Source organism: Malaclemys terrapin, chromosome 12 (assembly GCF_027887155.1).
Source record: "Malaclemys terrapin pileata isolate rMalTer1 chromosome 12, rMalTer1.hap1, whole genome shotgun sequence".
Classification (NCBI taxonomy): domain Eukaryota; kingdom Metazoa; phylum Chordata; order Testudines; family Emydidae; genus Malaclemys; species Malaclemys terrapin.
In genome coordinates, this window is record NC_071516.1 from 36,303,009 (window position 1) to 36,321,013 (window position 18,005).

General features: G+C 42.9%; 2 protein-coding genes and 1 pseudogene across 2 annotated transcripts; 2 read left to right on the forward strand and 1 right to left on the reverse strand.

The window, feature by feature from the left end:
• Positions 1-5,555: 5,555 nt before the first annotated feature.
• Positions 5,556-6,503, forward strand: LOC128846824 (olfactory receptor 6Y1-like). The gene has a single exon (XM_054046062.1). The coding sequence runs from the start codon at positions 5,556-5,558 to the stop codon at positions 6,501-6,503; it is 948 nt and encodes a 315-aa protein (XP_053902037.1).
• A 5,108-nt stretch (positions 6,504-11,611) lies between these two features.
• Positions 11,612-12,879, forward strand: LOC128846604 (olfactory receptor 12-like). Its single transcript, XM_054045829.1, has 2 exons — positions 11,612-11,621; positions 11,945-12,879. Exons 1-2 carry the CDS (start codon positions 11,612-11,614, stop codon positions 12,877-12,879), a joined length of 945 nt encoding a protein of 314 aa, XP_053901804.1.
• A 2,379-nt stretch (positions 12,880-15,258) lies between these two features.
• Positions 15,259-16,028, reverse strand: LOC128846605 (olfactory receptor 12-like; annotated as a pseudogene).
• Positions 16,029-18,005: the final 1,977 nt, after the last annotated feature.

An 18,005-nucleotide genomic window follows, 5' to 3' on the forward strand; every position in this document is an offset into this window, starting at 1 on the left:
GATAGTCCAATTCACCTTGAATGGTCCCTTGAAATACGTGTTAACTACTTATGCTAAACAATCTGTTCCACTTTGCATTTAGCTGTGACACTCAGAGTATCTTTCCCATAGCTGAAGAGCTCCATGTAAGTTCAAAAGCTTGTCTCTCTTACCAACAGAAGCTGGTCCAGTAAAAGATATTACCTAACCTACCTTGTCTCTCTAACTGACTCATACTCTTTTGAAAATCAGAGACATAATGTATATATGTTTATCTGTATACATGCCCTTAATTAAGATATCTTTAGGATTATAGTCCCCATATATTTAGTCTTGGAAGGATTAGATTTTTATTTTTTAATATTAGAAAATAAAGATTCCATCACACACACACACACACACACACACAAAATGACAAAAAATATTTCCATCGGTAGTAATTGACATTTACAGATAAGCAAAGTAAAAAAAAGCTACTTGAGAGCTTATGAGAGCGTGATTTAAAGATATGTACTTTGTATATTTTTACATGTGATGTTATTTGTTTTTCAATGGTTATAAAACTTTCACTTTTTGAATCTCAGTGTCTTCTGCCATTAAATAATTATTGCCTGACACTTATTGTCTGACCCCACTCATAATTTCCTGCAACTGTGAACAGTTTAATTGATAAATATAAAATAAAGAAATGCTTAAAATCCATAATTTTGTGCAACTGTGAAAATTTAAATTGATAAACATTGGAAAAATACTTAAAAAATAAACATTAACATTATTTCTCAATGTGATAAAAATAAAAATTGGAGTCAGAGACACTGGATTTATGGCTTATTACAACAATCTCTAAACCACTAAAATTGAATGGCCCCTTACCATCTGTGCTAACTACTTATGCAGAACTATCTATTCCACCTTGCATTTTGCTGTGATACTGGGAATATCTCTTCCAGAGCTGAAGAAGAGCTCTGTGTGGCTCAAAAGCTTGTCTGTCTCTCACCAACAGAAGTTGGTCCAATAAAAGATATTACCTCCCCCACCTTATCTATGTAATGGAGAAAGAGAGGAAGAGAAAGAGAGGGAGAGTGTCAGGCTTTGTCTGGAATCTTTAAAGGAGCCCAAGGGAATTATTTTTATATTATCCAATACTTCCAATAGCAGCGGCAATTAGTAGTTAATGACCAAATTCTCCTTTCAGCCACCACAGTGTAAATCAGGAGTTGCTCCACTGGCGTCACTGTGTCTGATTTGCCTCCCATTCACCCCAATATAAATCAGAAGTAAATCTTTTGCAATTAGTGGTGGCCAAGATTAGCAGTAGCTGACTGTGCATAGTAGAAGTCATTGATTGTGTTTAAAATGAGTTGTGTTGCCATTGGTCCCCATTCCGAAATCTACTCGTTGCACTACTGCAACTGGGGTTTGTGATGTGGAGACCTGCCCCCCTAGCAACGAGAAGGAAGCCCACTGGATGCAAATCATAGACAAGTAGAGAGATGGAACAGCACTGGAGATAAGAATGGCAGTGTTGTTGTTGTTTTTTTAAATAACGTGGAGGTCTATTTATCCCATACACCCTATCTATCTATCTATCTATCTATCTATCTATCTATCTATCTATCTATCTATCTAAACTGTGGCATCTAAGAGAAAACAATGACTGGACAGATTGATGTATGAGGGATTAGTTTGTTAGCAAGTGAACCAATCTCCCCGTGACTCTTTGTATATAAGACCCCATGAAACTCTGTACACAAGCCCGAAGTATTTTGTCTCTATCATTCTAGTTTTTGTTTCTCTAATTCTAGGGACTCTGTACTTAGGTTGAATTTAGCATGTGATCAAATGATGGAATGTACATACGATTTTTCTCTGACCTGATTGACCGGTGGAGAATGTGTCCAGATGTCCAGGAAGGGATTAATTGTGATTGATGAGGGACACTTGGTATTGCAAATGTCTTCAGTGATCAATGAGATAATGACCCATTACTTCTTGCCATTGGTCTTTTCTATAATAAGGACTTGGTTACAGATATCTTTAGCTTATTGATTAGATACTAGTGCATGGGATGGTGCATCCATCCAGTTTCCCATATGCAAGTATTCTATTAATGAATCCTCTCCTTTAAATATTCACAGATTCAAGTTTTGGATATAGAAAGATTTCACTGAAAGAAATGCCTCACCTTGCTGCATATTGACACCACATTGAAATGTAAGTGCAGTCCTTATGGGTATCTGGGATTTTCAAAGGAGTCTAAAGGAGGAGGTATCCATTATCATGGCAACCATCCTACCTAGCCAAATGACTCACATTGCTTAGGTGGGAGAGCAGACTCGCTCCAGGCATAGAAGTCTGGCCCAGTGACTTGGCTGACCTGGCACCTAAAGAGCGGGTAACATATCATAAACCAGGGACCTCAGCAAAAATTGAGAAAAATTGGCCTAACTTTCTAGAAACTTTTGTTTAATCCCTAGTGGATGGAAACTGAGATGTTTCTCTCCTGTCTCACACACACACATACAAATACATTGAACCCACCAAACCAAGATGACCAGGAGAGATGGCACTGTGGATAGAAACTCAGATGTTCCTCTCCTGTCTCACACACACACACACACACACACACACACACACACACACACACACACACACACACACACACACATTGAACCCACCAAGGTGACCAGGGATGATGGCACACTATCTGGAGTCATGTAGGGAAGTTTCCAGATACTATGAATTTTTGAATCTCTGGGGCAGGACTGAGGGGGGCACCAGGCAGGGTCAGAGCATGCACCCCTTTGCACGTCGATGGAAAATTTGAGAGTGCTGCATGCTGAGGTCTCTGTCCGTCCTAGCAACATAGCCAACATTTCCCTCCCTTTCCATTCCTTTACGCTTTTGTTCTTTTGTCTTTTTTTCACACTTTATTTTTGAAAGAAAAAAAAATCAATTATATAGAGCTCCTTGAGAAGCCTTTCTAACTCCTTTAGGATCCTCTGAGATAGCTAGATAGCTAGATAGCTAAATAATCAAAGAAGCCCAAAGGAGTTGTATATATAAAGTCTATATATATAAAGGGAGCCTAAAGGAGTTAGATGCCAATTCAATGGGAGTTGTGTGCCTAACTCCCTTAGGATCCTTTAACAATACCAGGATTTGTTGCAACTCCATCACACACAATTGTATTCACTTTGTCACTTTGTTTGATCTTTCTCCTAAAAGGTTATTTTATTTCCAATTTGTGGAGTATGCTGGGATTTTCAAAGGAGTCTTATGGACTTAGGTACTTGAACATCTTCAAAACCACCTAGGTAATTTCGGAACCTCAGTCCTATAGCAAAAGTCACTTAGGAGTATATTGACAAAGGTACTTGGACACTGTGACAATGAACACCTAGTTGGTAGGTGCCTAGGAAATCACACACTGCAATTCACAAAGCCTGCGTTTGGCACCCAGGCTCCCTACGCAATGAATTGGGAGAATCAGATGTCTTAGGCTATGATTCCCAAAGCCACCATACTAGCCAGAGAAGAGCCTAAGCTAGCCAATGGGAGATTCTGATGAGAGGGGTGTATGCTAGTCCCACCCCGCTCTCTGAGCTAGGTGCCTAAATCTAGGCCACAGGGAAGCACCTGTTTCTGCTTAGCAATTCTCAGCTGTGATCCCTCTCTGGAGTTAGTTGTCTAAGGCATTTTTTGCAAGAAGCCAGAGGGTGAGGGAAGAATGACCTTCCTCATAACTGTTAGCCCAGTGGTTAGTGTACTCCCCTGGGATCTAGGAAACCTGCTGATTCAAGTATCCCTCTGCCTCACAAGGCAAAGGGATTTGAAGCATAAGCTGCTGCCTCTCAGGCAAGTTCCCTAATCCCCAGGCTTTGGATGTTCTGATATAGAGCTTCCTCAGTCTCTCCTGTTGATAGAGCCCTGCTCAGATACAAAATGTCTATCTGCGGATGCGGATATCTGTGAATATAAATCGGTATCTGCGGAACTGCAGGGCTCTACCGGTAACTGTAGCGGTGAAAGCAGCAACCTGGTGGGCCACCACTCCCAGTAGCCAGCACCCCATGCCGGCAGTTCCTCTGGTATGGCTGTACCGCCCCCAGCCCTGCCCACAGGGGTGGTCACCAGGCTCACCGGCAGCTGTCCCTGGTCGCGCTAGTGCAGTGGGCAGGGCTGGGGGCAGGGCTGGCACTGGTACAGCCATACCGGAAGAGCTGCTGCTGCAGGGCACTGGCTCCTGGGTGTGGCAGACCACCAGACTTCTGATTTTGCCATTGCGCTTCCTGATAGAGCCCTGCAGCTTCGCAGATACCAATTTATATCTGCAGACATCCACATCCATGGATAGACATTTTGTATCCATGCAGGGATCTACCTGTTGAAGCGGTTCAACTCCGGATAACTAATTAATGAGTCATTGAAGTGGAAGGATTGGATCCTGGGTCTCCCTCAGCCTGGGGGGGGGGGTGTACTCTAGCCATTGGGCTAGAAAGTCATTCTAGCAGGCTTAATCTGGCCTAATGACTCTTTAATTATTTATCCACACTTCAACAGGAGAGATTGAGGCAGTTGAACAGAGATTATCCCTTCGTCCAGTAGTGAGGGCACTCACTTATGGACTTGCAGATCCTTGTGCAAATCCCTTCCCTTCACCAGGTGGGAGGGGACATGAACTGGGGGGCTGTCCCAGGTGTGTACCCTAGCCACTGAGCTGAAAGTTACAGATTTCTCCTGGATTTCTCCTTTTTGCACCCTATCTTTTTGTGTGAATTTGCCTGAGCAGCCCAATTTGATAGGCAGCCTCTGAGCACATACCTACTGGTTAGGGCCCCGCATGGGAGTTAGGCAACTGAGCACCTGTCTTCCCCTGGTTTGTGAATCGCTCTAAGGCTTTGGTGCGAGATAGGTGTCCGGATGCCTAGAATGAGGCAGCAGTGTACATGGCCAAAGGTAGATACATAGGCACCCAGGGAACTTGTACTGCAAAAGCCTAGGTGCCGAGTGCATTTAGGCACCTACTGGGTTCAGTGGGAGTTTTGTGAATTGCAGTGGAGCCTAAAACTGGGATTTAGGCAACCAAACCCAGATATAGGCACCTAAATATGCACTTTAGGTGCTTAATTCATTTGTGAATCTAGGCCTTGGGTGCTTGACTTTCAGTGAAACTTTGGTTCTATAGGTTAGCTTTTCAAAGGCCTTTAAGTACCTAAAGAAGCAGATAGATGCTTAGTGGTGTTTTCAAAAGCACATTGGTGCCTAACTCCAATTGAAATCCTACTGTGTTAGGTGCTGTACAAACACAGAACAAAAAGATGGTCTCTGGCATGAATAATCTACAATATGAGTCCCTCTCGTCTATTCAGATTCTAAAGGTATTTGGTGCAGGGACTGTTCTTGTACAATATGTCTATACAGAGTCACACACAATGGGGCCCTGCTCTTGGGTTGGGCTGCTAGTTGCTACTATCAAGCAAATAATGAACAGCCATGGATCTAGACTGGTTGGAATCTGGCTAATCATGATTAAATTCATCACAGGTGGAGAAGGAAGGCACTGCATGTAAGGAATGGATGAAGGAAACCAAACCAATGCCAGCCACTTCATCCTACTAGGATTCCCCACTTCTGCTGAGCTGCAGCTGCTCCTCTTCTCCGTCTTCCTCGTGGCCTATTTGTTAACGCTGATGGAAAACATCATCATCATCCTTGTCATCCGGGCCAACCACCAGCTGCACAAGCCCATGTATTTCTTCCTGGGCAACCTGTCGTTCCTGGAGATCTGGTACGTGACAGTCATTGTGCCCAAGATGCTGGCAGATTTCATGACCCAGGATAAGCGCATTTCCTTCCAAGGATGCATGGCACAGCTGTATTTCTTCGTGACCTTTGTGTGCACTGAGTACATCCTCTTGGCTGCCATGGCCTATGACCGTTACTTAGCCATATGCAACCCTTTGCGGTACCCGTCCATCATGAGCAATAGGTTCTGCGCCCAGCTGGCTGCAAGCTGCTGGGTTTGTGGCTTGATCACCGCTGCAATCAAGCTGAGCTTCATCGCCCAGCTCAGGTTCTGCAGCATTGACACTATCAACCACTACTTCTGCGACATCTCACCTCTATTGAATGTCTCCTGCACTGACTCATCCCAGGCCGAGCTGGTGGACTTCATCCTGGCCCTGATGGTCATCATGGTGCCTCTGTGCATCGTGGTCACCTCGTACATCTGCATCCTGTTCACTGTGCTCAAGATCCCCTCATCACAGGGCAGGCAAAAGGCCTTCTCTACCTGCAGCTCCCACTTGGCCGTGGTAGTCTTGTTCTACTCCACCACCCTGTTCACCTACGCCCAGCCCAAGGCCATGTATGCTTACAACTCCAACAAGCTGGTGTCAGTGCTCTATACTGTGGTGGTGCCGCTCCTGAACCCCCTCATCTACTGCCTCAGGAACAAGGAGGTCAAGGATGCCCTGAGAAAGGCAAAGCTTGGAACTAGGAGCACTGGGGAACGTAGTTAAAGACTGCTGGAGAAGGGGGTTACTGATGAGTCTCGGATGGATGTCATGCTACACGAGGAACAAGCAAACCTGTGTTATCCTATATCTAGGTGAAATTCGGCAAGCCACGCTGCTGGGGAAGGATGGGCTTGTGGTTAAGACAGTGGGCTGTAGCTGAGCAGATCTCTGTTCAGTTCTTCTCTCTGCCTCACACTTTGAATTTCTGTGAGATTTGGGTCCCGAGCTCTGGCAGGCTCTTTCAAAAATCCCAACCTAGGTTCCCAGCTCTGTCTGAATATCAATGGGTAGCTAGCTTCTTTGGTCACCTTTGAAAATCTCAGCCCAAGTTTACTCAAAAGTTTACCAAAAGTTTGTGGCCGTGCTGGGGCAGTGTTCGGGATCACAAGACAATTCCCCCCGCCCACCCAAGATTTGTGTTGGAAGCATATTGATTCTGGTACTGCTGTCCATGGAGAGAAAACCAACCATTAATATACAGCCATGTCTCTCTTGTCTACATATATAAGTATACACCAACCCGTTGTGTCTGGGCTTTACTACCTTTACACACATCCCACCTGTTCTGTCTCTCTCTGCTCCTCCCTCTGCTGACTTCTCCACCATTCTATCCCTATTCTGGGTTCCCACATTCAAAAAATTCCTATCCCATTGGAGTACACCTCAATTCTTGTCCTCTTTCTAACCCCCTGTGCCATCTCTGTTCACCAGTCCTTTGCTCCTCTCATTCTCACTTATCCCCCCCAATCATCTGAAATCAATGGGTGTTGTGGCTTCTCAGCACTCGGGCTGGTTAGAAATTTTCCATGAAAGTGTGTTCTGACAGAAAATTGGCATTTTGACTAAACAATTTTTTTCACAAGTGCTTACATTCTGTGGAAAATTTCAATTTTTCTTTAAAAACAAACAACAAATGCTTGAAAAAACAACTTCTTGAAAATATTTTGGCAGTGCCTAATAGGAGTTTGGTTCAGTTTCCTCACATCCTCATCGTCCTCTTTAGGTAGCTCTCACCAACCAAACTACATCTCCCATAATGCACCACAAGTGGGGTCTCACATGATGCAACTGCCTCCCATGTCCATGACAGGAAACCATGGTAGGTGTAGTCCAATCAGGGAGCTCGGGTTATAGTGGTGTTGAATGTATGAGGCAATTGAACTGCAACTGCAATGTGGCACTATGGTGGCATTTCAAAACTGAAATTGATTTTCAATATTTTGCCAAAAAGGCAAACTTTTCTGTGGAAAACGTAGATGAAATAAATGTTTGTCATTGAAAAAATCCCATTTTCTGATGAGTTCTACTCAATATCCAAAAACTTCTGAAAAATCAGACCAAAGGTGTCTGAAGTCATCCTCTCACAACCCAAGGAACCAACAATTTATGAACATGTAGATCTAACTCCTTCTGCTCTTGAGATTCACATCTGTAGAATGGCAAAGATCCTACAGTTAGCTATGGCATCAAAGAAAGGACCAGCCATAAGATGCAGGATGGCTGAACACTGTTGGGACGGTGGATTCTTCCATTGTTGAAACTGCCTTTGAAGCATGACTTAATTGTGCATTAATTATTGGAAAATAAATTAAATTACTTTCTTTGGAGTCCATGCTCAGAGGACGCTCAGCTAATGAGGGAAGTTGGTTTTAAGGGTGAGCAGAAATTTAATGAACAAGTGTAAAACACCCAGTATATTGTTTTCTAGGAGAAGAAAGATGGTCTTGATTTACTGGAACAGATCTCCGGATACTGGGGGTCAATTTTCAGCTCTGGGTGACCTTGGAAATGCATTGAGACAGGAATTTTCAAAATTGCCCAAGGAAATTAGGGACCCAAGGAGGGATTTTTCAAATGCCAATGGAACTTGTGCTCCTAAATCACTTAGGCATTAAAAAAATAACTCTCACCCCAATTTCCATTGGTTTTCAATGGTATTTGGGTACCTTATTCTTCCTTTTTCATTTAAAATCTCCACCCAAGTCCTTTGTAGATCCCAACTAAAAGTCTCTATGCCCCAGTTCTCTATCTGTCAAACAGGAATAATAACAATTCCTTCACCTACCTTGTTTATTAGAAATGCAAACTCTTTGAGGTACGGACAGCCTATCACTGTGGCTGTGCAGTGCCCAGTGCAACGGGGCTCTAATCTCACATTGAGTCTATTGGAGCTACGGTACTGTAATAATAAATAAATCTTTCTTTGTCAACTTAATAAAAATGCCTTTGTCATGACCTATAACAGCAATTACAGTTATCAATATGCAACAAACAATCAAAATCAGTGCTTAAACACTTCCCATAAAATACTTGCAAAATGTTTACTGGAGCCCCCTGTAGGGGCTGGACCAGAGAGAAGATAACAGCCTACTACTCTGCCACCAGATAGATATCCTCCTTTAGTTCAAGTGTCAAATGGCTGTGATTTAGGTCTGATGATCCAAAGTTCCAACTTTACTGATGATGGTGAGGGAGGGGGAGTTATTACATTGTAACTGAGCTCATGCACCAGACTTAGACCAATGGAAAATTGGGTTTTCAACGAAACAAAATTTTCTCAAACAATTCTGATAGTTAATAAAGCTTAACCGCCCCCCACCCCCCCGCCCATTCATGAAGAGGTTTTTTTTTTTCAGCCAAACCCCTAAATATTTCAATTCACGACACAGTGGTGCCTCTTAATAGTTGTAGTTTGGGTGGCCTATGTTGTCATTTTCCACTATGGGCTTGGGTCTCTGGCCAGAATACATCTCCCATGGTGCACACCCACTCCATACAATAAGGAGAAAAACTCGTGCATCATTGGAGGTGTAGTCCAGCAGGAGATTGTGGCCCCAAGAGAAGGAGGGGTGCATAAGGCATTGAACCTACCACGATGCTCATGATGCCACACGGCCCCATTTTGAATATTTTGCTTTTTTGATATTTCACCAAAAAATCATTTTTGTCAAAATTTCCCAGGGAGGTGGGGACAACACCCAACACAGTATTGCACCATGGGACATCTCCAGTCCCAGTCTCCATAACAATAGGCCGTGTCCTATTCCTGTTGCAATCAATGGAAGCTTTAACAATGGGAGTGGGTTGTAGCCCTAGTCAATCAACAAAGTTATGGGACTTTTCATCCACCAAAACTGCTCAAGCCAGCGCCTCTCCTTGGGAGAAGCCAAAGTTAAGAGATAAGCCTGGGGGTGATCAAGAAACCTGTTGGATCCCGTGTGTGAGCTGGAGCTAAAGAAAGGAAGGGTTATCCAGTGGTTAGTGTGTGTGCTGGGGCAGGTTCAAGGCCCTCTTCTGCTACAGGCTTCCTGTGTCACTTAGGGTCACTTTTGTAAAGGTATTTAGGTGTCTAAAGATGCTGACAAGAACCTAGCGAGATTTTCAGAAGCACTTACATACCTAACTCCTGGTGACTTCAAATTGATTTTAATGTGCATTAGGCACCTCTCTGCATTGGTAGTCATCTTAATCCCTTTTAAAAACTGGCCTAAGTGACACGGGAAGTCTATGACAGAGTAGGGGACCCAAACCTAGGTGTCCAAAGTCCAAGTCGAGAGACCTAACCGTGGACCCATCCTGCCACTCAAATAATTATTTACAAAACATTCTGAAATTTTGCAGTCAGTGAGCAAATTCTCCAGTGAGATCTACTCTTTCTACACCACCAGCAATTCTTAGTTTCTTAATTCTTAAAAAGATTGCACCCTTATCCACGTGTGGAAAACAAAGTTAATTGACTGCTTAAAGAATGTGTCCTATGGGAAAAGGAAAATCACTTTAAAAAGCAGACCACGGGTGAGTTAACGAAACACTCAGAGTTACTCATTCTGAGTCAGCCAAGAAAGCTGCTGCTGCTTCCTAAGGTACCATAGAGCACAATAGATAATGCTGAGTACATTCAGAAGTATAATCACAAATGTATGCAGATGGAAAACTCATAATTTTTTTCTCTTCTGTAAGAAATCAGTGAAATCAAGGAAGCACTTTTGTCATTGCTTTTCTGCCATATGATTTCTGGATGTTTCAAAGCTTAGGATTTTGTTTTGTTTTTTTATTTTTTTCTTTATCATATTTCTTAAGATCCACTTTTTTTGAATGAAATAAACCCAATGGATTATCTGTGAATCACTGTGGCCATGTATATACCTGAAAAGTAAGTAATTTTATTATCATCTGACCGTGTTATGTTTCCAGTAGCTACCCTGATTTGTTTTCAGTGACAAAATATTAGTCCTTCTTGGATGGGAAGACAAGTAAGTTAGAAAAGACAGATAGTTAATTTAAAATAATTACTAGTTCATAATGGGAGGGAAGAGAGAGAGAAACTGGATCTGTGGTGAAGTCAGATGATTAGACATAAGGACACATGATATCTGATTATGTTGTCTCTTAAGCCAACTTTACAACAAAGCTCTACATTGACTATTCTGGGGATACACTAGAATAACATTGGAGTGAGTGAGAGCAGAATCAGTCCTGCTGATGCCAATGGAGGTACTCCTGATTTACATCAGGGTGGGGGAGAAGAGAAAACCGATGAGCTTAACACATATTTTCATATTCTATTCTATTCTGTTCTATTCTATTCTATTCTAGCTAGGTTTTTAAACTGCACTCCTCATGCTAGTATCCAAGCACTTTCTAATAGAGCATTAAGCAATGTGGCTTCACATCTGTTCCTAATTTACACCAGTCTCAGCAAAAGTAAAATTTGGACCCCTTTTCTCCTCTTTCAAATGAGGAGTAAGGAAGTGATGTTTGGACATGAATCAGGCAGTTTTCTAGCTAGAAGACAAATTGGCTTGGATTGGCTTGGATTGGCTTGGGCTGAACTCTTGTGAGGTGAAAGTCTGAGTTTTCTGCCACTATGAATGGTGAAACTGTCATGAGATTGGCTCTTGTAAAAATGTAGGGGTTCTTATCTAACAGATTCCCATCTAACTTCCCCCCAAAATTTCCATACTTAAGTTTTCACATCTATCTATCTATCTATCTATCTATCTATCTATCTATCTATCTATCTCACACATTTTCCCTCTGTTTTCCCTTTCTAATCTCTTTCTCTACTTCCCCTCACTTTTCTCTTTTTTCTAGATTTTTTAATGAAATATATGTATTTAAGTCTACATGTTTATTAGTTTTCCTCGCTTGTAAAAGTTCTCTCATTCATTCTCAACCTTCTTTCAACTTTCAGGACCAGTCTACTTCCAACATGATAAACTACACATGTGGATGTTTGCTTATGATGAAGAAGCACAATATCTGTTGCAAGAAAGCGTGATTCTTATGTATTGTCTTCTCTGTCCCATGCCCAGGGTTGCAATGGATCGTTCAACTGCATGTGTCTGCTGACAGCTACTATATACCAACATGGTGATTGGAGCTCATTGAGGAAACAACATTCTCCCCAAATTGTCTCTTCTTTCCTCCATATACAAAAAGAGCCATGGAAAACCACACAACGGTGGCTGAGTTCATCCTGGTGGGATTCGGAGGCCATCCTGAACTGCAAATCTTCCTCTCTGTCCTCTTCTTGGTTCTGTACACTGTCACCCTGGTGGGGAATGTCGGCATGATCACCATCATCAGTGCTGACTCCAGGCTCCACACCCCCATGTACTTCTTCCTGAAGAACCTGTCCTTCCTGGACCTCTGCTACTCCTCCGTCATTGCCCCCAAAGCCCTGTTATGCTTCTCAACAGGGCAAAAAGCCATTTCCTACAATGGCTGTGCTGCCCAAATGTTCTTCTTCTCTCTCTTTGGGACCACCGAGGCATTCTTCCTAGCCGTGATGGCTTATGACCGCTTCGTTGCCATCTGCAACCCACTGCGTTATCCAATCACAATGTCCAAGAGGATATGTGTTTTCCTGGTGATGGTCTCCTATCTCTCAGGCTGCCTCAATGGCAGCATCCAAACAGGCTTTACATTCACCTTGTCCTTCTGCGGGCCGGGGAAAATTGACCACTTCTTCTGCGACGTCCCCGCAGTGATGCAAGCCTCCTGCTCTGACACCTTTGCCAATGAAATGGCGATGCTGGCCGTGTGCGGGTTCATCATAGTGAGCACTGGCCTGGTCGTCCTTATCTCCTACAGCTACATCATCACCACTGTCACGCGGATACCCTCCGCTGAGGGAAGACGCAGAGCCTTCTCCACCTGCACTTCCCATCTGGTGGCTGTGAGCTTGTTCTTTGGGACAGTCTTCTTTATGTATGCTCAGCCTGGGGCCATAACCTCCCCAAGTCAAAGTAAAGTTGTCTCTGTGTTCTACACCATTGTCATCCCCATGCTGAACCCTTTGATCTACAGCCTGAGGAACAAGGAGGTGAAAGTGGCCCTGAGAAGACAACTAAAAAAGAAAGTCTTTTTCCACTGAGCTCCCTGAAGTAGCAAGGCAATTCAACAGTGGACAGGTAACTGGGATGGGCAACAATAGGTGACAAAGACAACGAAATTTCTACAGGGCGCTTCCATGGAACAATGGTCTCAGCTGGTGAATATTATAGGGAAAGGCAGGGACATTCAGTGGCCTGAGGGAATTAAGCACTCCATTGAGCATCTTACTCCCTTTGGCTCATTTTAAAATCCCAGACAAAATGTAAGGGTGATGAATCAGAGGCTAAGTCTAAGTGCCTTGAAAGAGGAAAAATGGGGGTGGATGGTTTTGTGATGAAGATGTTGGACTGTGACTTGCGAAATCTGGGATCTATTTCTAGCTCCCCGTGTGAACTTGGGCAGGCTGCTTACGCTGAGATGCTAAAAGATTTGAGTGCTCGGTTCTCATTAACTTTAATAGGACTTTAGTGTCCAAAGTCTTAGGCAGCTTTGAAAATCTCAACCTTAATCCCACCGTTTCTCAGGTCCCCATCTGTAAAATGTGGATTTTGATGCTTCCTTTCTCCTGCTCAATCTGTTTACATGGTGACATTTTTGAGAGCACAGACTTTTTCTGACCATGTGTTGTGCAACATCTGGTAAAATGGGACACTGAATGTAAGTGGAATCTGTAGTTATTGCTAACACAATAATTTTAAACCCTGGAAATGCATTGGCAGGGACAGGTGACAGCCACCTCTATGTGAAGAAAACCCGCCTCTTGATTCTACTTTGCATGGTTGCTTACCCTTTCCTCTGAACATTGTCAAACTGTACATACTCCTTTCAATGGATGCTGATGTAAAAGTCTCACAGAAATAAACTATGGGACTTGGGCTCCCAAGTCACTTAGGGCCATATTTTCAAAGGCATTTAGACACCTAAAGAGGCAGATAGACAGAATGTATGTCTCTTCATAATTTGATTTTTATTTTTAAAAATTGGTACATTCTGAGACTCATTCACCATATTTACAGGAGACTGATATCAGTGATTAACATCCTGGGATTTCCATGGTAAATGATCAGAGTGAGTCTGATACAGCGACGTATAGTCCACCTAAATCTCATCTGAGATCAAGGAGATTTTATCCTATAAAAAGCCTGCAGAATTGAGCCAGTGTTGTGTCCATTTCACCTCCAGAAGAAACAGGAAAAGGGTTTTGATGTGATTTTTTTACTAAGTTAATGAAACTTTAAATGTGGAGAGAATGGTCTTGACCTTTCCTTCATTTATGCATGTTTTACAACAGTACAACTACATTGATATCAGTGGCATTACTACGGTTTTACAATGAGCAGATGAAAGGAAAATCCATCCCCTTGGCACCAGCAGATTTCCTCCAGACTTACACTTGGGTGAGTGAGAAGAGAATGATCACCACTGGCTGCAACAGAGTTACTAACGATTTACATGAGGGTATGTGATAATGGAACCTAGCTCACTGGTATAAACGCAGCTACTAGTGATTTATACCAGGATGAGTGAATACTCCTGATTTACATCAATAGGAATTAGATTTGAATCAAAATCACTGACTTTATTGAGGTGTGTCGCAGACACAACACAGGAGTATTGCACGTAGATGAACCAGTCTAACATAGACTCTGTTTCCATTACCTGACACAGATGTCACATTTTTCACCATTTTCCAACAGCTACCTCACCATTACATCAGAGATACTTCAAGGGCCAGATTCTGAGCAGGCTTAAATCCATGTAGCTCCACTGAAGTCAGATTGGCTAAACCAAATTTATATTACCTGATGATTTGGACTGAGGTAATTCCTATTATCAATATATGGAAATATACAAATAAATATGGAAATACTTTATTGTCACAAATATGTTGTATAGTCAATGCTCTGGAATGTTATAGGAGCAGAAGAATTGCCATGCATCATCATCCTATCTCCAGTAGTGCCCAGTGTCAGCTGTTTCAAAGACAACAGTATTATAATCTGAATCATGGAGAAAAAATCTTCCTAAACTAGAGAGTAACAGTTGGTTCATACCCCAAAGCAGGAGGTCCCTATAAACAATGAAGCCATTTTAGAATTCTGCAAATTTATTTGATTACATATTATCCAGTGGCAATGAGTTCCACAGCTTAGATGGCTAGATAGATATGTTGAGCTAGTCCCCTGCTCTCCCATGTCATCCTCCAACCATTCATACACTGATCCCAAATATTCATTAGTTTATAGCTGGAGAAAAATGACAAAGAAAATAGTGACATATTTTGTCAGAAATTTGTATTTCTTCTCCCCCCCCTCCCCCACATTTCAGAAGTTCACAAAAGCACTGCACAGGTAGATTTGGTCTCTATGTTCATAAGCAAGGTTCTACTTTTCAAAGATTTCTTCCCCATAGTTCTGCCTCAAGCTTCTTTCACCTCTTTATTCTTTAGACTCTAGATGAGGGGATTCATCATGCGGATGACAAAGGTGTAAAACACAGACACCATTTTCCTTGGGTACAGAGAAGTTAACCAGGTGGGCTGTGCATACATGAAAGCTGTGGACCCATAAAGTAAACTCACTGCTATTCTATAGGCGGTGCAGGTGGAGAAAGCTTTGTGTCTGCCCTCAGCAGAGCGAATCCTGAGGATGGTGGAGATGATATAAGAATAGGAGATAAGCACGAACAGGGAGGTGCTCCCTATGATAAGGCCGCATAAGGTAAACATCACCAGGTTATTGACATATATATCACTGGTGTGAGACTAATCGAGGGAGGGCCATCACAGAAGAAATGATTGATCTCGTTTGACCCACAATAGTGCAGTGTAAAGGTGAAGCCAGGCTGCACCATGGAGTTCACACAGCCACCAAAATATGACTCCGCCACCAGCTGAACACAAACCCACTTGGACATGGTGATGGGGTACAAGAGTGGGTTGCAGATGAAAATGTACCGATCGTACGCCATGGCTGCCAGCAGGAACCTTTCAGCAGTGAGGAAGACAGAAAAGAAGAAGAATTGGGTGGCACATCCATTGTAGGAAATGGCTTTGCTCCCTGCTAGGAAGCTCACCATGGCTTTGGGGGTGATGGTGGAGGTGAAGCAGAGGTCTAAGACTGACAGGTTCATGAGGAAGAAATACATAGGGGTGTGCAGGCGAGAGTTGGCTCTAATGAGGAGGATCATGCTGACTCCCCAGTCCAACCTCTCTCCTCAAAGACCTTAGAGCTATTAATGAATTTGCTGTTGTGAACACAGTAAATAGGAGGTTGTATTAAATGGCTAGCTCTGAATAGGGAAGTTAATTACCTCCGTATATGTCACTGGAGAGGCCACTAATATCTGCATCTGGTGCATACTTCAAAAAGGATATTTCTTAAAAAAATGAAAATGGTACAGAGAGGAGATAAAAGATTGATTTCACGTTTCACTGTGAAATAATAAGGGAGATTTAGTGTATTTAGTGTACTTAGTTTATTAGAGAGAAGGTTAAGAGATGATTTGATCATATCTGTAAACCCCTGGTAGCAGAGATCGTTAGCCTTTTTGGCGACAACATCACACTGAGAGTTCGTGACCCCACAGTTACCCTCAACTCATGTTGAAAAGTTGGAGACATGGCAGAGAAGAGCCACAAAAATCATGTCAGAACTGGAAAAAAAGCCTGAGTGAGCCAGATGTAGAGAACACAGTCTGTTTATCTTAGCAAAAAGAAGATCATGTGTGTGTGGGGGGGGATGACTTGATCACAGACTATAAGCACAGAGAGAATATTCTGGATATAAAAGGCATCTTTATTTTTTCAGAGAAAGGCATAACAAGAGCCAGTATCTTGAAGAGAAACCAGACAAATTCAAATTAAAAATCAAGTACACGCTTTTGACAGTGAGAGTGCTTAACCGTTGGGACGAAGTGCCAAGGGAAACGGTGGAATTTGTCTAAATAAAGACAGAGTGCCTTTCTCGAAAATGCTTTAATAAAACACAAGTTTTCAGGCACAGAACAGGGTTAATGGGGTGAAATTGTCTGGCTGGCATTATACAGGAGGTCAGGTTAGAAGATCAGATGGTCCATTCTGGCCTTGAAATCTGTGAATCTCTGTGGTTTTGTTACAGTGGAAGGTTATTTAATTTCATATATTCCCAAATTCCAAGGGTAAAAGGTACTACTGTGACCATCTAGCCTGATCTCCTGTAGAACACAAGTCAAATGACTGCCCTAAAATAATTCCTAGAGCTGATCTTTTAGAAAAAAAAATTGATCTTGATTTTAAAAAATTGCCAGAGAATCCACTACACCCTGCTGCAAATTGCTCCAATATGTAATCCCAATGGCAAAGAATTAAGAACTAAATGAAAGAAAGGTTTGACATGTAAGAAGGTCTTTCTATCTTCTTGACTCTTATAGTGTTTCCGAATGTTTTTACCATCGATGATGTTGGTTTCAGCTCTGCTGCTTCTTTCACTAGCTGGCTCATCTCCTGAGTGACGAACCGCTGGGCTGTGGCATTTGTTTGCTATTGCTGATGTCTCTGGGTTCCGTCAGTCCCATTGGTGGCTGGCTGCCGGGGAAGGAGAAGTGCTCTTTCATCCAATCCCGTGGCTTCTACAGATAAAGGTGCAGTACCATAGGGCGGTGACTCATCGCTAACAAGGCTTCTTAAAGTCCATTGTCTTTGCTTTCCCCTCCCTCCCATGTCTCCACCCCGGAGCCCCAGGACAAATCAGAACTAAGCATTCCCCCCAGAGTCACTGGGCTTTGCAATCAACAAGGGTAGATTGAGACATCTGAATCAAAATCAGGAGAGTTGAACAGTGGAGAGTGCTTTGCCAAGAGTTTAACCTCTCTAACTGCTGGGTATGCTCTCAAATCCCTCACCACGTGGCAGGGTTACCTTGGAGGGTAGTCCCCCAAAATTGGTCAGATATCTGCTGGGGATGGTTCAGTAGGGGAAGAAATACCTTGGGTACCCCCTTGTAGCAAAACTGCACCATAGAAGCCCCCTTTAGCCTGCTAGGAAATGACACCTGGAGGCCATTTAGTAATGCTACCACCATTCCACAAGCACATCCTGTCCTCTGAACAGGCCTTCAATCAGTGGAAGGCCCAGGAACAGGAACCCACTCTATTTGATACCCTCTGGAGTGGTTCCCTAGCCTCGGG